Source organism: Falco cherrug, chromosome 4 (assembly GCF_023634085.1).
Source record: "Falco cherrug isolate bFalChe1 chromosome 4, bFalChe1.pri, whole genome shotgun sequence".
Lineage (NCBI taxonomy): Eukaryota > Metazoa > Chordata > Aves > Falconiformes > Falconidae > Falco > Falco cherrug.
The window spans coordinates 73273535-73296157 of NC_073700.1; the positions used below are offsets into that span (position 1 = coordinate 73273535).

The window sequence follows — 22623 nt, forward strand, 5'->3', positions numbered from 1 at the left end:
TCCTTTTTGTGAGGTGATCCGTTAGGGTTTTTTTGCTTCTGGTTCCCATTTCCACACCTGAATTTTGTTTCAGAGTTCACTTTCTGATCCTGTCAGAATAGCTGTGTCTTATTGATCATGTTCCTTTGACAGCCACGCAGTCACCCTTTATCATCCTTGTACATTTTGCCTTCTTCCAGCAGAGCAGTTCAAAACTTTTATCCCCGCCCCTTTTTTTTTTTCTCCCCTAGTCACAGTTTACTGCTGCTTTGCTCTAGCATCTCCTTCTAAATTGTCTAGCTCTGTGCCTGTGACCAGCACAGAAGCTTGTCCCTTCATTGCTGTTAACCCTCTTGACTATGTCCTTGATCTTACTTAACATGCTACTAAAATCCTGTGGTGTCATTTTTATACGAGGGCATCTCCTTTATAAGTCACCTTTCTCCCTGTAGTGTATACCTAGATCTATTGGAGGTAGTCCAAAGACAGTTAGCAACATTGCATCTGTTTGTCCTGAATTCCTTCCCAGTCTAGCTCCTTTGTCTTCTCCAGCCTGCTGAAATGTGTTGTGGTGTCTCCCACTGGTATTGTCTGACACTTCACATTTTGCCTGCTATCAAGTTATTTATATAGCAAACTTGCTGACTTCTGGAGGGAACTAGCTGCCCATATACTCTTTGTCTCTTGCATTGTCCTCTACTTCACTTCTGCCTCTGCTTCCTTCTGGTAAGTCATTCCACACTGTTGGACTGACATGATATACCCCCGAATGGTGCAAGTAAGCTATCTGCACAGCGAGACAAGGCCTGTGTCCGAAGCACAAGACTTCTGCCTGACAGTGGCGCCTCAGCTCTGCTTGGGAGTGGGGCTTTAAATTAACTGTAAGCCTTTCATTTTTGTTACATATTTTGATTTGTTTTTACTTCTTACTTCTGGTGCAGTAATCTCTAAAGGGAAATATCTTCGAGTGCAGTGCACAGGCGGGACATGAGGAGAGAAAAAAAGAGTTCCCTATACATACGCCTTACTAAATTTGTGACATCTGAGTTCTACGCAAATGTTTAGATTAAATGCCTTGTTAGCTTTTTTCTTTTCTCCCTGGAAAAAAACCTAAACCTTTGGTTCTGAGAAAGTACAGATGGTAGAGTATTTTAGCTTTAAATATAAACTTTAGTTTTAAGAAGCTTTGGGAGAATGAAGCAGAAAAATTTGAGAGAGTTTTGTTCTGTACTGGTATAAAGATTGCATGCTGAAACTACCCCAATTTATGCATAAACTAAATTGTCAAAGTCTGTGCCGTATGGCAACAAAGTCAGTTTTGCATCATAAGTAAGTATACATACTAAAGAGAGCACTAGACACAAATCACTTGTCTCTAATATAGCTCTTCAGAAGCTGTTGTTCTTCTTTTATTAAAAGGCATCTGCAAACATATTAACTCCTTTTTGTAAGTCTTAATGTTTTGACATGTTCTACTGTAAACTTTTTGTGTCTTTACTTATCTCCCAGTGGCTTAAAATAGCTGCAGTTTTTGTTGTGGAAGCCCCATATAAATGATCTTTCTCGATGTGTACGTACAGGTTATAGTGAAGAATTATTGGAAAACCTCTTGCCAGATACAGACTATTTTGAAGCTGGCATTTTCAAAGCTAGTGAATGTTGCACAAGTGCACTCGCTTCATTGAAAAGTTTAATTTTGTATCATTTTAAAGAATTTACTAACAAGCCAAGTGGAATTTTTTTTGTTGCTAATGATGTGAGAAAGATGTGAGAAAGCGGATTTGGTCTAGGTTGAGGGGAACTGGATTTAGTTTTGTATACTTGGTTTTGTACTCTATTTTCTATATGTTCTTTTTGTTCTAGTGATTCGGTGTGTTGGCTTGAAGTGGATAACGACAGTATTTCCCTTCAGACCACTCACCTATCTGGCCTCTTACTCTTTCCGTTAGTGCTCTGTTTCAAAAATACTGTAGAGCAAAAGAACCCTTAGGATGAAATAATTCCCTGATCTCTATCTGAGGATGGGCAATTTGTGCTAATGTGGTTTCTCTTGTCTAGGAGGAGTATCTGCTGTAGCTGGAAATGAAATGTATAGTCAGCTGAAACCTGGAATCGGCTAACATAGAGGCACGGGGAAGACTGTACCATACAGACTGGAAGAAGTGGCTTTAAGTACTGGGTATAGGGAGCCAAACTAGGGAGGGAGTTTAGTTCATTCTCGGCTCTGAGTGCTGGAACAAGAACATCATGTGTAAACACACGTGCTGACTTTGCTTTTGAGCAGGGAGCTTTTTTACTACAGCCTGTTCCTGTGTTTGTGCTTAAAGGACAGGTTGGTGTCTGATAAACGGTGTCAGCATGGCAGTCTGGGGGTGGGGGGGGGTGGGGAAGAGTCAGTTGATCTAAAGTGGCAGTGAAAAATAGTCCTATGGGAGTTCTTAAAAACCTCTCAGTAGTATAAAAAGCATAAACTACGAATATTGTCCAATAAAATGAATGGAAATTACAGACTACTTGTTAGGTACAGGGAAAGCAGGATTTTGTAAACAAGCACTGCTAAGCACACAAGTACGTTGGTATTCCTGCATAATAGGGTGGTGACCTTGTCCTGTGAGGGGTAACCTATAATACCTGTTCAAAGGGCATATTTGGTTAGTCCCTCTCGTAAACTGCAGAAAACACGCTGAATAGACTGATATAAAGAGAATATTGAGAGAGGGAAAGATAGACATGCTGAACTTCAGCTGGTTTGATTTACCTAAAACTGGCTACTGTGCAGTAGTGTGAAACTCTGAAAAGACCATGCTCAAACAACTTGAACACCTGAATGAGACTCACAGGTTTAGTGAGACCGTTTGTAATTGCATTTGGTGGAAGCCTAATAATAAATCTCAATTTAACACTATCAGCTGAAGTTCTAAAGTCCTGCGGAAGTTATTTTTCTTAACCGTTCCCTGCTGTTGAAATATCAACACATACAGATGATCTGACCTGTAACAAGGGGATGTAGCCTGTGTTCTTCAGCTTTTTGCATGGTGTACTACATACTTTGATGTCAGGAGGAAAAAAAACCCTGAAGTAGCAAAGCATCCTGGCAGAACTGTGCACTCCTCGCAAAACAATAATTGAAGCTAAAGATGCTGTGATCTACTATAGTACTTGCATGTCACACTAATTCAAAAAGTTTGGCTAATACTCTGTTTTCTTCAAAATTATTTGTAGAAATGAAGGGGCATGGTTATAACCACATTTTTATATTTGTCTTCACCTGAACAGTACTGTTCCTTACTGCTGCAAGAAAGCTAACAAACACAAGATTTTTTGTGAGCTATTTTGGTATGGATTCAGTTCTTTACTGTTAAGTGATGTGTTGTCAACCTAGTAATCCCTTCCTACCCTCAGCCCCTGGTTTCTAGTGTTTCTCTCCAAACTGTGCATCTTAAGCTTTCTTCTCTGAGAACAGATTTGTCCTTTGTCTTCACTAGATGTCACTTGATTCCCAGTCTTGTCTCAGCCTTTCTTGTGTTCACAGCACTTCTCCTTAGACTCCGACTTGTAAATTAAGACTGTTTATTGATAAATGGCTTTGTTAGCACAGGAGCACGTCAGTGAGCTATAGTATAATTTAAACATGTTCATAAGAACGTTTTCATAACTGCAGTGCTTCTGTGGATAATTGCAAAAAAGGACACTACTGGTTTCTGGAAAGGGCTGAAGATTAAGGAGGCAAGTCTGTTTTTAATGTGTTCAGTGTGAGGAAGGCTAGTATCCATCTTTGGAAGAGGGTGTAAGGAGGGCAAAAGGGGAAATTTGAACTTCATAATGTGTAAATTAAGTACTGTATGCTTCGCTTGGGATCAGGATTCTCTCCAGTTAACTGCCAAGTATGATATCAGCATGCCTATGAATATTTAAAATGAAAACTGTTGTGTTCTCCCTCTGCTAATTCCTCTTGCATTTCGGTGAAGCTGATTGCTTCTCTCTTAGTATAACAGAACCCTTGTCAAATTAATCTAAACGTGACTCCAGCTCTAAGAGTACACTTATATTGGATGCACAGAACGCATTATATATTTAGTATTCTAAATTCTTCCTCCCCCAAGAATTGTGAGTAACATTTCATGTCTTTATGACCTTTACTCTAAGGGATCCTTACTCATGAAAAGTTCCTGTTGATACTAACTGGATTTAGCAACAGTCTGCAGAAGTGGGTTGATTATATTGTACAGCCCACAGGTTTTACCTTAGGCTTAAGAAACCAGTTTTTCATTCTTGGCAAGAAAAACCTTACTGGGATCTACACTGAACTGATAGGACTCTCAAATGTCTGTGCTGGGTTCTCTGCTCTGTGTAACTCTTGACCAGCTTTTAAGTGGAACAGCTTAATGAGAAACTGGCATAGTCTTATAAATCTCTTCTGTGACAAGTAGTGCTATTTTAATAGCTCTTCTGGAAAAATATTCCCCTAGAACCTGTAAAGGTTTGGAGTACTACTGAACGTCATGTTCCTAGCTTCTGCAAAATTACTTCATTAACTAAAGAAACATTCTGAAAAAAACCCGGAATTCTGCAGCTTAAAGTTTCTAAAGATGTGGATGCTAAAGAAACTAATCATATTTTAAATAATGAACCTTCTCATTTAACTTGGTGCCTGATTCAAAACCCATTGCATTCAATGGCAGGTTTTCTGTAGCCTTTGAATCCTATTTATTGAGGAGCTCGTAAGCTTACTCACGGACACTTTTATGAATAGGTAGGTATGACAGATACCGTTTTCCAAGCAGCAATGGGATAATGTTTATCTTGAATGTTCAGTGTTAAGGTATAAACAAACTGAAATGTTTAACTCTGTTTACATACTATGTGTTCCCCTCATGGAGATTTACAATTTTACTAAATAATTTCATTTGTCCAGTTTGGTAGTTTATTGACTCTTACCATGTTTTTAATCTGAGCTTTCCTGTCTAAAATGTTTTATATTTTTAATTGTTTTTAAATTGTAAAGGAAATTTTGATAGGGGTCTCTTATTAAGAGTGTCTTCAGAAATGTTTGATTTCATGTTGGTCCCTACTAAATACAAAAAAACAGACTAGATTTCATCTTTTAGATGAAAATCATATCGGGACTTAATCTTGCAAACACCTAAGTTTGTTTACTTTTGAAACTTTTTGTGAGAATTCCTGTTGTTTTCCAGTGCTTCGCAGAAGCTTTAAGAGAAATAATCCTGGAGATCATTTGCAGAAATACTTTCTGAAGCCTGTGCATTTTCAGCTGTATGAAGGGACCTGCCACCACAAGAAGAGTTTTATTGAAACCTAGGCAAATGACTAAAGAGTGGCAGAGTGGAAATGGAGGGGAAAAAATGTGCCTCCTTTTCTTCTCTTCCATTTTCTGTGTTCTTCTTCCTTTGTCAGAGGTGGGGTATACAAAAGGAGCTGGATCTAGATGTCAGTTCTATGTAGTAGTACGAGAGCCATTTGCCTTCCTGCTTTATGGGAAGGGGTTACATCTGAGACACTTAACCCCAGGCTGCTTTAATGGATTTAAATGTTCTTAGCATTTTGCTCTGCGTGATAGATCTGTCAAATAAAAAGAACATCTAACCCAGTATCTGTTCTCCAACACAGGGCAACATCAGACCTCTAGTAAAGATAGGTGTCTAGGGTTCGCTTCTGGCTCTTGATGTGGAGAGAGGACCTTAGTCCAGATCCAGGATGGTTAGGTGTGGAGTTACATAGGCATTGAACAGCAGCATTTAATCCTTCTTATGTTTTGGAAATAGTATCAGAACTTTTGAACAGTGGCTGCTAGTATAGGAATAAAATGTAGTAAGTTGCCTTGAGTGAAATGCTGCTCTGATGAGAAACTATTTTAGTGCCTAAAGCATTGCCACTAACTTCAGGGCAAAAGAGCCTATTTGTTTTTAAATGCTTTGAAGTATAACAAGTTGCCAGTCCTTATTTCCGGGAGCAAGAACGAAGTCTTGTTATTCCTTGGTGTGCAGCCTGTATACCCTCTCTTTAATTTTCACCCAAGCTGTTGAAATCAAGGTGAATTCTACAGCTTTCATAGTGAATCCCTGCCTGCAATTTCCAGTATTGAGTAAGGGGAAGGAATCTGTTCCTGGTCTTGTGAAGTGAGACTTAATATGAATGGGGCTTCATGATGTGACTGAAGCTTCACAGGAGAATGCAAAGGCATTGGGCTGCCAAATTTTACTAGCATTTGCTGAGGGGGAGTTTAGTTGTTAATGACACTGGGCAGCAGATGGTCTTAAAAGAGTTGTTAAGACACTGTGGATCGTACTGTAAATATGTGGGTGAATGGAACCAGGATGCTGACAGTTCACTCTCACAGCTCATCATGAGAAGGTGACTCGAGTGGAATTCGGTATTGCCAGAACACAAATTTCTTGGTATTTGGCAGTCTGCTATGTATCTGGGAAGAATTTTGCAACATAACAGTAGGATGGTAGTCGGGGTGCACTTAGTCATGTAAAGTTCAAACCAGAGAACATTATATGCCTAGCCAACTTTGCTTGACCACTACTGATCTTTAGATCTGAAGGTACTGAAACTGCACAGTTTATCTGCCAGTCCAGTACAGGAGTTAATTTCGGTCTTCTGTTTTTCTTTGAATCCCAGAGAGCATTAATTCATATTACAAATAAATCTGAATTGTTGAACCGGAAAATAAGCTGTTAACAGGAAAAAGTCCTCTTTCCCCTACTGCAAGCCTGGTCTTGACCTACTCTTTGGGTTTTCCTTCTCATTAAATAGCTCTAGCCCCTCCATCCAAACAAAAAAATACAGTTGTGGAATGGGGCTTTTTATTTTGATTTAACAGGGTGAGACACAAAATGTTTCATCCAAATCCTTTACTAAATTTTCAGCCTTTTTCTCATCTTGGCCTGCTTACCCATGCAGCTTTCAGTATAGCTTGAAGAAAATAATAATATAAAGTATCCTAAGTGTGATTCACAATGTGAAGTACAGTATGTGGGAATTATACAGATATATCAGAAACTTTGCAGACAGTGTGCAAGGACACAGCTCCTATTGTTCGCTAGGGACACTTACTCATAGCTGTGCCCTGACAAAAGCAACCCAAATTAAAAAACTGTGATAAACAAGCCAATGGAAGTAGAGTTTTTGCCCTGTGTTTGCAAGTGGGATGAGCAGGTAGAATTTGAGACTCTTGAGCTGTGTAAGTAACACGTTGAAAATAGGGTTTTCTCTGATGCTGGCATATTCAGTACAGGTGTAATCTTCATGAGCAGATCTCTGGATGCAGTCTGCTTGATGTCTAGGTATCATCTTTTTCTGGGTAGTTTCATGGGGATTTTTGGATTGTTTCATGGGTGGTTTGGTTGGGTGTTTGTTTTTGTTTGTTTTTTTTAATGACTAAAACGACTGTTCACCTTCCTTGAAACGATTCTTCCTGTCTCCACAGTCTCCTAGCTTAAGTCAGAAGCGAGGTAGAAGCTTAAGAGTTCATTTATTCTTAAGTGGGGGAACAAGCTGGTTTGGACAGGTATTTGAAAGGACACATCCACTAAATTGGCGTTGCTAGTTCAAGGTAGCTCAGTAACTGGGTTAAGCTTTTTCCTTTGATGTCACTTACTGTTCGGGCTCAGTCAGGCTGCCTGAAGGGTACTGGTCTCCATCTCGTGGTCTGTTCACAGATGTAGAACAGCTTTGCTGCTACTCCATAATGCAAGAGGTTGTTGGGTAAATAAATCCCCTCTGAATAGGACTGACTAAATGTAAGGTGCCCATTAACCAACACTGATTCAACTGAAACGAAGGTTGGGTATTGCTGGCTTTCCTCGCATGAGGGCAGGCAGCACTGAAAAACTCTCTAGTCTGGGAGAGTCTGTAGTCTGGCCTCACTGCAAGATCAAGAAAGTTTCATGGGCTTTGTAGTGATAGTATTGTCCTTGGTGTAAGATGTACCTTTTTTAGTTGGCTTTGAGAAATTTCAGTGTCTTGGATAACAGCTGAATTTCTTTATCATCTTGTGATGGTGTTCAGCCTGAATAACTGAAATATAGAGCTGACATGCAGGCAGCCAAGCTGACTTGCAAGCAAGTTTGGTGAGTCTGGCCTCCTGAATGTCAGGCTCTTGTTTCAGTGTTCCCACAGTAGAGCTGTGCATTACATTTAGCATAACTTGCAATGTTAAGTTGCATTGTTTTTTCTAGGAATGTAATCTCTTACACTGTCAAAAAGGCAAAAACCTTCATTCCAAATATTTATTAATTGCATCAACAATGTAACTTCAGGAGAACTGTTGAATTGAGAATTTGTTCTCTGCATTGTTTCGACTAAACTAAACCCTGTATTTACTAGTACTTCTGACTCCTAGACTTGCATAAGCATACTATCTGTTTAAGGAAAGTAGAAACATGGATTGCCAGTCCATTGCATCTCATCAAAGTCAAATTATAAAGTCTAGTTTCTGAATGGAAAACATTTTAATACTGGTAATTACTGCTCTGGTGAAATATTGAGGCAGGAAACAGCTGAATTATGTCAATTAAAATCCTCAGTTAACTTCTGTCAGGGAATAATTTAAAACAACAGTAGTAGTACATTACCTTTTACTTTCTGAAGGCACATAATCCTTGCTATCACTGAGTGACAGATACGCAGGGACCAGTTGGAAAATACTGCAAAGGGAGGGCTTTTAAATGTTCAGATTTGCCTTAATGACTTTGTAAAAAGAAGTCTGCTAAAAATCTCCTGCAATGAATATGACCCTCAACAGTAATATTTATGTAGTGTAATTAGAGTGTTTGTTAGAGATCCTGTTATTGTTCACAGTGTAATTAGACTTATCCAGTAAATGTGACATACTATAATGTTCTGCTTTGTAAATATTACTGACTCCATTTTAAGACTGAGATTGCCTTATGCCAACAAATAAAAGAAAATCATAGCCTCATAAAAACTTCTAATAATTTAGATGCGCGCTCTATGAGTTCCTGATACAGTCAAAGTTGAGACTGAACCAAGGTGAATATTGAACACAGGTGCAAGCTTCAGTGCAGGTGATTTGCCAACCTCCTTTTATGTCAACCTCAGCTGTGTGCTTGAATCTCACTGAGTTTAAGGGGGAAAAGATGCAAATCTGATTAGCTTTTTAACCTCATTTGCACAGGCGTACTTGTATTATTTCTGCCTGATTTTTTCATCTTTCTAGGTAATAACCAGATACTGATGTGTTGGTAATTCAATGTAGCCATGTATGTGTATTGATCAGTTAATTATCCACTCGTGGGATGTAACTGAAAATGGGTTTGGCTAAACAGTTCATCTTTTAGGGCTGAACTTAGGGTTTTTTATAAATTCTGTTGTCTATTGAATGGATAAGGACTTGGATACTAGATTATTTAAGCAGTAAGCAGAATGGGTCATTGCTAAAAATGAATTTTTATTTCATATTTTCTGTTGAAGTCTTCCATTAAAACTGTTGTCTCGGTGTAACTACTTGTATCATTCACTTTTCCAGCTCATAATGAAATGATCTGAGTCTTGGACTCTGCTCTTTTGAGACCTGTCTGTTCTACGTGAACTCAGAGGACGGCTTGCTTCTCTTTGCTAATCTATGAGAGCATGTGTTGTCCTTGTCTCGCTCTACGTGGTCTTTGTTCATCAAAATACCTTACAATACTGGTAGTAATTTTCTGAAGAGTACAAAGTGACTGCCCTCAGCAATGAGAACAGATTCTAGATAGGAGGCTTTTTTGGTATAGACCTTGCTTTAATTGCATTAACTATTAGATGTTGTTTTTACTGTCAGCCACTGCACAAACAGAGCAAAAGACAGGTGTTATTAGGGTGTCTGTGGTCTAGGTAGCTTGCTCTAAATGCAGTCTCTCACTGTGAAAACTTTCCCACAGCTGTGCCAGCAAACATCGCAGACCTCAGAAACATAGAAGTCCTTAACTTCTTCAACAACCAGATTGAGGAACTGCCTACACAGATTAGCAGCCTTCAGAAGCTCAAACACCTGAATCTTGGGTGCGTATCTTAATGCAAAAATTTGCTGTAATAGAAATACTGTCAAATGTTCTTGCAACTGAACCTGGAACTTCTTACTTTTTGCTACTAGAGTTTCTTTTTGAGAGTGTTTGTGAGGATAATTTGGCAATTGCAGCTTCGGAGTGTTTAGCTATTGTCCTGGATAATCGGATACTTAAAAGTGATCAAGCACTTACTCTGATATACTGATAACCATTTAAGTGCAACAGCAACTCGCATTGATCTAACATTGAAGTCAAATTTAACAATTATTGAATCTTACTTCCCTAGAAACTGTGTTTAATTCTCCAGGCTCTATTTTCAGTTCTTCTTTTTCTTTTTCTTTTTTTTTTTTTTTTACAAAGCAGAAGAAACTGAATACTAATTTTTCCATGTTAATTTAGGATTTTAATTTCAAAGTCCCAAATTCGGGATTAAAGAAGTTTCAATTTCTATTAGACCTGAAAAAGAGGCAGCAAATCTTTAAATGTGGTGCACATTTAATGTAAACAGCTCGTACTGACTGAATTTGAGCCAAAGGCATTCCTGTTAAGTGTTCAGATACTATATTCCAGTAGAGTTGGTGATACTTTATAATAACTACAGCTGCAGAAGACTTTCTTGAATTACTAAGAAAATAAATGTGAAGCACAGAACCTTCTGAGAACTAACTGGTCCTATTAAAGTGCAAAAGCACTGGTAGGGGTAAGCTTTAGCTTTATAGGCTTCTCATAGAAAGAATGCTTGTATTTTATAAACTCCAACTTCTGAACACCTGAGGATTTTTTTTACTGTTTTTAAATACCAAATTATTTTGGCTAGGCTCTGTGTATGCTGCTTTAGATACTTTTGTAAAGTGCTGATAATTGACTTGCATCTTGAACTGTTGGAATGCCAATAAATGTTTCCATGATGATCTGTCTTCTCTGGTCTTTATTTGGTCACTCTAGATGTCTAGCATGCCTTAGTATGTGTTTGAACCTGGAGTTGCTTATCAGAGCAGATATTAATTCATGATCAGGATTCTGTATATCTTGGGGGTTGAATCCGTGTTTTTTGGGATGGCATATAAAAGTGTTGCAGTGTATGGAGGGAGGAAGGAGTTGGGCGCTCTCCATGGATTAAAGCAGTGACAAATGTTAGTGTCGTTCAAATACTGGTATTCATTAATGGAAAATAGAGTGCAAAAGTCCAGTTGGGCTTAAGACCAACAGACATTTAGGTCTGGAACCACAGTTGCCACCTTTGCCTTGTGGTCCAAGGTCTTGCAGATTAAATGCTCTTCCTTCTTAATCCTCTCCTTAGCCATTATCTTCCAGGCTCAGAATTTACAGCCCTGCCTTAGCTCTGCAAAACGGGTTCTGCTTCAGAGATCATTGGAGTCAGTGAAGAGGAAACTGTTCTGCCCTAGTAGTTTGCCGAGGGGCAGCCCAGAAACCCTCTTGTCATCTGCAGTGCGTTGTGCATGCATCAAAACAGCCCTCTGGGGCAGAGGGGAAGATTGAATAAGAGCATGGATTATTTTTGAGAGGATTTTGGTGCAGAAGGGTCAAGTGGTGGGGTGAAAAGAGGGAAGGTGTGCTGTAGTGCTGAAAACTTTTAAAAAAATAAAAATAAAATTTGGAAGGCAGATGTGGTACAGTTTCTGTGGCACAAGCACAGTGTTTGAGCTTCTGTAGGGCTGAATAGTGCTGGGCAGAGACTTTCAGCTGGTTCTTCTTCAGTGCCAAAGAATAGATACCATTCTGCCTGTTGTCAACAGGGAGAATGCTCTTTCTCAGTGTTCCTTGCTTACAAAAGGGAAGGCCATCGAGCTGCTTTCCTATTTGAAACACAGTGACAAGTCTGCAGTAGCGATAGTGGAGAATGCTTTTCTGTATTTTAACAGCTACAGCTACAACAGTAATACTATGTGCATGTCCCTGGCAGGGGGATGAGGAGGAAGATGACTTCATTTAGAATTTAGCTACAGAGAGCTGATATCCAGGTTCTAGTTTAGGGGCTGGCTTATGCAAAAGTGGGAGAGGAAAGGTGAGGTTAGTATCTGTCTGTGAAAGATGTTGTGTGTTCTTCTGCCTTTGCTCACGTGGATGTGTAGTCATCATGCCTAGCTGGAGGTGCAGCTGCTCTTGTATTTAATTCGGTGTTCAAAGAGCTTTTAGAAGATGGGCTTATTAACTGGCCTACAGATGTATTTCATAGTATAGGACAGTGTTTGACAAACGTTGCATAGGGGAGGGAAGGTCCTAGAGATAAGAGCCAAAAGTCTTTGTACTTTTGGGCGCCTAACTTTGTCCATACTTCGACCTGAATTTTCATAGTTTTTAGTGTTACATCGTGCTTCATACATTCACATTACCTCTCCTCTTGAGTTCATTTGTGGCTATTGCTCTTTATCACTTTAGCATCAGAAGAGGAGTCAAATCCGAAATACATTTAGGGATAACGTGAAAGGTCATGATTGTTTCCAATCACCACACAAGAATAAAATCCAGTTCTTCAAAATAGCTACCTGTACATGCTCTTCCTGAAGATGCCCATCTTCTCTGTTTGACTTTCAAACCCAGATGACAACCCAAACAAGATCCATACATGCAAGCTATATGTTTGGTGTACATGCAATAGGGACAGTGTGAATAAGCTGGTAGTTCTCTTCTGTTCAAGTGATAAGGAGCCAGAGCTCCAGCTCATACACAAACAGTAAGTTTCTATGAATATAATCTTCTTGGCTTTCTTCCTCACTGCAGCAGCTCTAGTGATTTATCTGGATCACCTTGGTCAAGCCCTTTGAGGTCACAGAAAAGTTACTGTTTTCTGTAGCTTGTCTGTTCCAGGTTATCAGAGAAACCTTCTTCTTCTGTGAGCTTTCCCCATGTTCTTCCAGCTGTTGCCCATGGGAACTGCTATCCTAAACCCTCCAAGACTGGCTGAAAGAGCTAAATTTAGAGGAAGCCTCATCAGTCAGAGGACTAACTTTTTATTTACTTCATGCTCCATGTGCATCATTAGTTATCTAGTGACACAAATTTGCTGTTCCTAAGAAGGGCTTTGAGCAGCAATTATCATTAAACATACTACCATGCAGCTGAGGTATTCCTCTTTGGTTTTGGTACCATGGGGAAGAAATATGTGGTACAGCAGAATGGGAGATGGTCAAGATTATGTGTAAAAGGTACTTTGTGGTTTAGCTAGAGGATAGTTCATCTGCCAAGGACTAGCTTTCTCTGTGGTGCACTGTTTAAGCTGAGTATAGCACTGTGACACCTCTCCCTACTGCTTCGTGTTCCCTGTCTGGCTGTTGATTGACATAACAGAGAGGATCCCTTATGAGTGCGTAAGTTTTGGGCATGTTTATGGGAGCAAGAGATAGAAAAAGGTCTGTGTTGCAAAAGGCTTGCTCAGTATCGTATAGCATCAACCCCTTTTCAAAACAAAAGAGAAGCTTGGTGTAGACAGCATTTTTTTAGCAATGAAACTCTTGTTGCCTGTGTTACTCCTACTAGATGAAGTGAATACTGATGTCATGTTCTGTTTTTTCTTCTTCACCTACAGCATGAACAGGTTAAACACCTTGTCAAGGGGATTTGGCTCTTTACCAGCTCTAGAGGTTCTTGACTTGACTTACAACAACTTAAATGAAAATTCTCTACCAGGAAACTTCTTCTATCTGAGTAAGAAACTTTTCTAAAAACCTCAACATATCTTCATGATGTGGTGCTTTTTTTTTCTGCAGTTGAAATATATTTGATGGAGACCAAACTCCAACAGAATTTTCCTGATATTTATGTTTTTATTTGAATATCTCTTGAATATTTCTACCTAGCCCAGCAGTATTTTTCACTGATATACAGTCACCTGACACCATTGGACATGAGAAGACTTGGTTAGTAATAGTATATTAGTTTTCCTTTGAGTGGTATTTCCTTGGGTCCCACACTTTGTTAAAACTTCATGGAAGCCTGCAAGCCTGAGGGGAAAGTAAACTGTTTTGGAAGGCAGCTGTTGTGTGTTGACTCTGGAAAGATTGTGTTCGTGATGGTTCGTTACAGAAATAGTTTTAACTATTTAACTATCAGAATATGGATGCTGAAGTGTCCAGTGTGTTTAAAAATATGCTAAGATTGCAAAGCTCGGCACAAGAATGGTAGAGCTAAGCTGACCTTTGCACATATTAAAAATACACACTCAGAGAGTTAAAATAAAGGTGTTGTAATGCATACATGCAGAAGGGCTGCATTACGGTTGCCTGAGCAACTTGAATTCTGGCACTTTCTAGATTTCAGTGATTCTGCTACCTTACTGGTCTTTTAGTATGCCGTGCTGAGGTGGCTTCAGGATCAGTGCATTTAGCAGCAAAAGTGACAGGCAAGAAGAGAGGAAGGAGTGTTGCTGTCTGAGAGATTTTATGATTGTAACCTGGCAGAGGGAAATTTTTAAGTCAGCATTATTAAAAACGGTCACATTTAATGAAATGAAAAGAGGAGGAGGAGTAAAGTACACATGACAAATGGGATCTCTGGTGGGGAGGAGAGGTTTTGCTGACCTGACCACCTTCCTTCCAGCTGCACCCAACAGTTCTCTGTGAGTCTCCATTTTAAATTCCACTCCCCACCCCCACCCTGCAACTGTCAGGTATGCTTGTTCAATAATAGCAGGCTGCATGGTTGTGCTGAGTCATCTCTTTTCCTGTGAATTTCATAGAGACTAAGCATGAAAATTACAAATTATACAGTTTGAGTCTTCTGTATTTCTCTCTTCTAAGGTCTCTTTTCCAGTGTTAGGCTGTGCTTTCTATAGAGCTTAACAGAGATGTGTATTTATCAAAAAACTCAGATGACTTTTTTTAAAAATGTTCATTTAGGATGCAAATTGATGTAATAATAAGAATTGGGGGTAAAGAGTAATGACTGTATTCTGCCAGCTGAGCACTGAGACTATATGCCAGAACCTGCCAGAGTCTACTATTGTAGAAATTGTTAATTGTGCCAGTCCTTTTGAATATAGATGTTTTCCTGAACTCGCCGAAGGTACAATAAGCCAGTAAATCTAAGTTTGACCCGCTTGTTATTATTGTGAGCCCTGGGTATGTCAAAGGCTTTTCACCAAGTCGGGGTTATTAATCAAATCTGACTCCTTTTTATTGATTAGATCTCAAATGGTGGGTTATATGCCACCCTGTTTATATACTGCTATTTAATTTGCAGCCACCCTGCGTGCACTCTATCTAAGTGACAACGATTTTGAAATCCTGCCGCCAGATATTGGGAAGCTCACAAAGTTGCAGATAGTAAGTAATTTATCTAAATTCCTGGAAAATCAATTTGCTTTTGCAACACTTGTAGGAATAGAATCCAGTCAATTTCAGGAGTAGTAGGGTGTGTTTGCAGGAATAGACCACTAGACCTGGAACTGTTTCTTGTTTACTAGCAGACACTTGTAAATAAATTGGAAGAATTGGGCATTTATGAGAAAGGTGGGGGCAGAGGGAGTAGTGCTCTGTTTTAGGCTGCTTTATGGTAACTGAAAATTATTCTGACAACTTTATATTCACTCTTAGCTGAGTCTTAGAGACAATGACCTGATATCACTGCCTAAAGAAATCGGCGAGCTCACTCAGCTTAAGGAACTTCATATCCAGGGAAATCGTCTTACTGTGCTGCCCCCAGAACTAGGTAAGACTATGGATGGTCATTTATTTATTTGAATAATAACGGTAATGATGCACTGTGTTTCTCTGAAACGAAGCAAATTGTTAAACTCCAGGCAATGATTATGCTTCAGTCATCATTGCTGCTAATATTTACTTTCTGCTTAGAAACACTCACATTGTCACTCCTAGCGGATATGCAGGAGAAGCCAGAAGATGTGTATTTTTTTTGTTTGTTTTTTACATGTTATGTTTTCCTTCTGTATTAGCACACCTGACTGCCGATTTGTATATGGCATCTTGCTTTATATAACATATCATAAATATTTGGTCTGCAAAGCTATTCTTGTCTCTGACTGGGGATTGAGAACACTCTTTGGATCAGCCAAAATTATATTAAGCAAAAATGACAGCAGCATAAGTAGCTTTTTTGTGACTGTTCCTGTAGAAGTGGAAGTTTGCTCAACTAGAGTAAAATTTTTCCGTTTTCTGTTTCAGTAGCCTACTTTTCATAATGAGTTGACAGCTTTTTCACTTAAAGCAGTGGGAGCTGATTGATGTACTTTGAATTTGTGGTATTGGTCATTTAAATACAAGTGGCTTCTTTCAACCTATAGTTTTTCTTTGAAACTTAAGTATTGATTTTGCTCAATTTGCATTGCAGTATTCCATTTTGTGATGGGATGTTAACTTCAATAGTTGTCCCTGTTTGCCTGAAGCAAAAACTTGGTTTCAGATCTTTTATGGCAATCTTTAAAAAATATTTGTGTTGGGAATAATATAGCTGCATTGATTATTTGTTGTTGAAACACCTGTTACACAGGGTTTATTGTTTATTCCTCGTTTCTTCTTATTGTGTATTGATAGATAAGGCTTCTTTATTTCTATTAATATCTTCCACATAAGAGTTCCCAAAACTCAGAAGGATATGACTGAAGTTAGCATGATGAAGCAAAATTATTTGTTGTCATAAGAACTTGCTTCAACCCATTAGAGAATGTGGTAGCTGTGTGCATAAATGTGACAGTCTGCAATGTATGCCTTTTGCTTTATACAGCCAAGGAAAGTGTCTGCTTTTTTTCTGTGAAGTGGGAGAAGATGTTTGTTTTGACTCTGTTTGCTTACCCACCATGCTGGTTTTTTTTTTTTTTTTGCCTTTATCAATCTAGTGAACTGTATGATGATGAATAGTCTTTCCCTGCGCCCCCCCCCCCCCCCAGCAGATGAAAGTTGCTCTCGTTTCCTTAATTTCAGATGTTTATTCCTTGACACAGGTATACTTTCTTTAGCTTTTTGTTGTAGTCATGTTTATTTATAAAGTCTCTTCTCAACAGTAATAATATTTCAGAATATGTAGTATCTGTACATGTACTTTTCTGTCTTCTTAAATTATAGCTTTGTTTTTGTCCAGAAAGTGGAAGTGCCTTCTGTGGCTAATTAAATGTTCTAAATGTGCTGCTGCCTTAGAAGCATAACAGCAAATTGACTTTAAATGGTTTTACCATCATTGTCCAAACCTGCAAAGTCTGGGTGGTCAAGGGAAGCATTATTCCTTTTAGTTAATGTTTGTTGCATTATAGACCAATGTCATAATCTGGTAGAAAAAGGACTTGTAATTTTTCCCCACCTGATCAGGATAAGGTGCGTTGACATGGTTTAAGTTGTCACTTCTGTTCTCTATTACTCAAATGCTATTCTATAAATTATACTTTTCATGTGTTAATTTACCGGTGCTTCGTTTTGTGATCTTACCCAGGATCCTCATTTGTGATCAGTTGGTGTAATTTCTATTGCAATCTATGCCATGCATAGTGCTAGAACTATCTCAAGAATTTTAAATAACCTAGAGTTTGGGATATATTTCCAAAGGATGTTACACTGAAGTCTAGATTTGTAACTTGTGGAACTTGCATGTGTATTTACTGTGCAAAGCAATGTCCTGGCTTGTTCATTAAATATCTGGACAAAATATTTAGGGAAGGGATTTTGGCAAATGGAGCACCAGGCTGGGCTTTGGAGGGCTAGTTTGAGATCAGGTAGGAGCAGGCCACAGGCAAGCATGAATCTGTTGAATGACTGGAAAAGTCACTTCATCTCTGCAGACCTGTGTTCACTTCTGCAAACTAGGGCAATTTAGAGAAGCACATCTTTGCAGACAGTGTTAAAATCTGCCAGTGAAAGGTGGTGTGCAAGTGTCACACCCTAATGCGTGGACTGCTAATTCCATACTTACCATCTGAAGGAAAACCAGTTTTATCTGCTGAATTCTCGTTCCTAAATTTTTTAAATATAATTTAAGGAAAATTATCAAAATAAGTTTGTGCTGTGCATGTTGGATAAATAACTTTTCAATAAGCAGGTCCTATTTTCATTAATTGGAGGTAGTGCTGTTCCATTTTGAAGTAAATAATCTTTCTCGTTATCACTTTTGTAATTAAAGGTGCTGAAGGCTTTTGACTGGTTTAGTTTGGACACTGGTGGACAGCAGTGAGTCATTAGATATCATAGAGTCATAGATGTTAGGGAGATTGGCACCATATAAAACAACAGAATGAAACTGTATTTGAATGAGGAGAAGCAGGGGGGTTATACTGGGTGTTAAAGGTAGTGGAACCGAGTGCAGGAGGAGGCACGGAGAGCAGGGTATGAGAAAAGGCCGCAGACAGGCATTGGGATCACAGTTTTGGAATGGAGAGACATACCAATGAATAAACCCCTTCAGTCTGCTTTTCATTTCACCTGATGTGATTGAGCGTGGCACACACTGGTAAGGGACCTGGGGGAGATCAGTATTATCTCTCTCTGTGTTTAGCAGAGAATATCTATTGCTAATTTAAGAAAAATATTCCTGCTGAGGAGGAAACAAGGGGACTAGAAGAGTGCACTGGTGCTCTGGGTGAGGGTGCTTGTCTGTAAGTACAGTATGTGTGAGTGATGAACGCAGGAAATGGCCAAGAGTAGGTGGGTGGAATTTGCAGCTTATTTTTATCATTTGTCTCTCAAAACCCTGTTCGTGAGGCATGGTGGTGGGCAGTCATATATAAACTTTAAAGAAGGCACTGGCATTTTTTTCGCTAGCATTTAAAAGGTTATGTGCTGCATTGTGAGACAAATAAATCATGATTCACTGCAACAACAGAGTTGCAGTCAGTTATATAAATTACCAAGGAAGCACTAAATCTGTCACTTTCTGTATTCTGACCATTTAACAATTGGAACAGTGTTTGGAAAGAAAGCCAAGTAGAAACAAGAACCACATAAAGTGGCAGATGCGATTAGTAAGATCGATGGTGTGTTAAGTTCATTGTATGGTCATCTGGGTGGACCCATATGTGCCACACAAAAGATTTTCTTAGTGATGTCAGGAGTGTAAGAGTAGTATATAGTGCAGAATATTCACAAAGTTGTGGCTAAATATTAATAGCCACCCAGACAATGTAACTAACTGATCTGTAGATTTGCGTTTTTGATGTGTAAATAAATGGCGTGATTTTTAAAACCCAGATTCTAATGTTGACTGTGTTAGTTACCCTGCCACCAACACACATGTGCACATACGTACATGGAGTTCACTCATGTTTGTGCATATGGGGAAGAGCAGTGACTTCTAAGGATGCATTTTGAATTACCAGCTTCTTCTTCCAAAACTGAGTGTCGACATCAGTGGCTTTTAACTATACTATTGAATGCTGCTGTGGTTTATCAAATAATTCCTCAGGTAAAGAGAGACACTATCAAAACTGTGAAGTTAGGCACATACTTGAGTGTGGAAAACTCAGGCTCTTTAAAAAAGAAAAAAAAACTTGATGGGGTAAGTAGCCATGTTCCTTTGTAAGGAGGGTGAGACATTTTGTAAATTAAATATGTATGTCAGAATGGATGAGTAATTCTTTCATAATTTTTTAGGTTTGAACACCTAAATTATCTTCTGTGGATAAAGGATTGACTTTAAATAGGAAGTTCAAGGAGTCCTGCCAAAAGTCTCAATACTTCCATCACAGGAAGACATTTTAAAATTAGGCTTTTGAAATTACTCTAGAATTTGTGAATGAATATTACATTAAGCAAAGTAGTTGGTGCAGTTGTTTGTTCAAGTTAATATTAATCAAAATAGGAGTTTACTTAGGTAGTTATAACAGGCATGTGCAAACATAAGAATCACTTATTTCACAAAAGATATTTCTTTCCTAAATATACTAGATGTAAATGCCAATCTTTTCATATTTCAGTATAAACTGTCACTGCGCTCCGTGTCACAACACAGCACAGCTTACACCTGCAAATACGGGTTCTTGGGGCTTGTTAGAAGCCTGAACATCTTGGTGCTCTTTGGATACCAGCTCTGCGCACTGGAACAACTAGTTGATACCTTGCAATTTTGAAAAAAATTACCCGTTTCTACTTTTGGAACTAAGGCAAAGGTAGTGTAAGAAAGTAAGGAGCTTTACTAAACTTCCTAGTGAATAAACAAAATAACTTGTTTTCTAGGACTACTGATGTAGCAGTTATTAGTTAAGGAATAATAGAAAAGTGTACATAATAAGATAGGTCATGGACAGATGATTTATTTAAGAAAAGCATCTTTGAAAATTTGTGAATATTCTGTGTTTCTAATTTTAGGCTTATTTTAAGTTAAAACATGAAAAAACCCACCACCACCAAAACCCACCACTTCTTATGTTGGCTGATTCGACAGAATACTCCATGTGAGTTAAGGTCTACGGGAAGAGATGATAACTCCAGTTTCATTATACACAGAAAGATGTTTTCTGTAGCCCTTCATTTAGATTTAAATCTCGAGCATTCATTTCTTTACACTGCTGTAATTCTTGCCAAACTTCCCAAGATTCAGATTTGATCTTACATTTGTTTTTAAAATATGCAAGTCCTACTGGCGCTTCTCAGATGACTACAGTGTGTGTGTAGGCTTTCCTAATGTTGACTGTACTCTGATTATAAGTACCATCAGTGTGATAATGATGTTTCTGTCAGCAAATATTTCATCTGTTCTGTTGGAGCTTTGGTAGGTAAGCGTACCATAATTAGAGCCAATCTAAGCAAATGTTATATTTGTTGTAAAATGAACCAAATTTAACGTGTTTCGTAGTACTTCAAAGTGGTTTCGCTCTTCTGAGTACTTGGCAACCTGTGTTTGAATGGAAGTTTCAAAGTGCAGGGCAAAAGCGATACAGTGAATCCTTTTTGAACTTGTATTTTTAAATTAACTAGATTTTGGTCTGATAGGGACCCTTCAAAGAGAGGATGCTCTGTTGAATTCCTGTGTAATTGAGAATCCCAGGGGAGTTTCTGGGTTGGAAAAAATGTGCAATATATTTCAAAATAAATTGGGATGCTGATCCTCTAAGCCTGTAATACTTCCTGTGCCATTAAAATGTCTTTGATGTTAAACTACTTTGACATCACGTTAATTCCCTTTGTTCCAAAACCTGTCTGCCGCATTGTGTGTTTCTTGGGTTTCTTCACTATGAACACTTAGCAGTGACTGTTGGTTTGCCCCTCAAGATCCTGGTCGGTGCCAGACATTTGTTACACAGCAGCGAAGGAAACAGTATTTCCAGCACAATGTGTCACCTTTCAAAGAAAGAAATCGGTGAAACAGCAATACTTGTAGGTCTTCAAGTAGGTGTCTCTCTTAAATTAGGAATGCAGGAAAAATTAATCAAATCATAAGTAATTTGAAATAATTATACAATGAATATAGGAAACATTTTGAAGTAATTTTGTGGATTTTTGTCAAAATTCTGTTTTTTCTGCTGTTCCCCGTATGCATCAGCCAGGCTGGTTGCCTTTGTACCTGAAGGTTGTGTGTGGTGGAGTTCAGCTGTTGAAACTGCATGAGTTATCATGTGGAAGTACAAGCCATTAGCAGAGTCTGTTTGGCTAGGAGTGCCTTGTGTGCTGTGTTGAATGAGTTTGTTTTGTGGATTTCATCTGTGAATGTTAATATTATTTCCTCTTTCTACTAGTTGTCCTGCTAAGGTCAGGTTTGTTGTGTGGAGTGATGGTAGAAATTGCTAGGGCTCTCCCCTTGTTCCCACAGAGTTAACCATTCTTCCTCTCACTTGAATATGGAAATGAGAGTTTGCCCAGGCAGGGTAGGTCTATATTCTGTCTGTACTTAATATCTGAAATATGGTTTAAGGGAGAAGTTCAGCATTTCATCTGCTCTGTTGTTTTTCCGAGGCTTCATCATCAGTCCTGACACATTGTGGAGTGGAAGTCTCCATATGCCAGATTCCCCATTACATTTTGGTATAATGATTCTGGCTGACCTTTGCTATGATGCTGGAATTCTGTGTACATATCTCAGGATTAAATTCACTTTTTTGTAAAAAAAAAAAATTCTTTTCTGTGAAAGGTTGAGGTGGGACAGTGCTGGAGAGTAAAATGCTCTTCCCATAAAATTTTAGTAGAGGTAGCTGAGGCAATACCAGTTTGCCCTGGATCACTTCACCTTTCTAGCAATGGTAAAAAATTCAAAATTTAGTTAGTCTGCTTTTACTTTATTCCAGCTGCAATCCTTTTGCTAAGAGTTGAAGCAAATGGAGTAGCTATTCTGAGATCACACGAATAATCAGAGTCTTCATTTAACCTATCAAAGGGAAGAGCTGAGAGGAGACTTGGCTGCTGATCCTCACTAACTCCAGGAGAAGAAAGCACGGGTCATCTGTCTTCCTTGTTAGATGGGCGGAAGAAGCAGCGGTGTTTAAGAGCTAAGACAGCTCAGTTCAGCACTGATATAAAGAATGCATTTTAACAGTGATGAACCATTTTGAACAAGACACCACTGGCGGAGTGTCCATCTCCCGATGTTTTTCAGACCAGATGTTTTTGTTTGAAACATCTTTGTTAAACTCTTCAATTACTGAACTGACACAGAAATCTGCTAGACGTATTCAAGTGAACATTCAAGTTGGGGTCTAAGCTCTGAATGCATTGGTGGGAATTCT

At 38.8% G+C, this 22623-nt stretch overlaps 1 protein-coding gene across 2 annotated transcripts in view; it reads left to right on the forward strand.

Moving 5' to 3' along the window:
* RSU1 (Ras suppressor protein 1) overlaps positions 1-22623 on the forward strand; it is a 110207-nt gene that overhangs the window by 17679 nt on the left and 69905 nt on the right. For both annotated transcript variants that reach the window (XM_055708921.1, XM_055708923.1), the window contains exons 4-7: positions 9885-10005; positions 13558-13676; positions 15210-15292; positions 15563-15677. In XM_055708921.1, coding sequence (XP_055564896.1) covers positions 9885-10005; positions 13558-13676; positions 15210-15292; positions 15563-15677 — 438 coding nt within the window. The remainder of the gene's footprint in view (positions 1-9884; positions 10006-13557; positions 13677-15209; positions 15293-15562; positions 15678-22623) is intronic.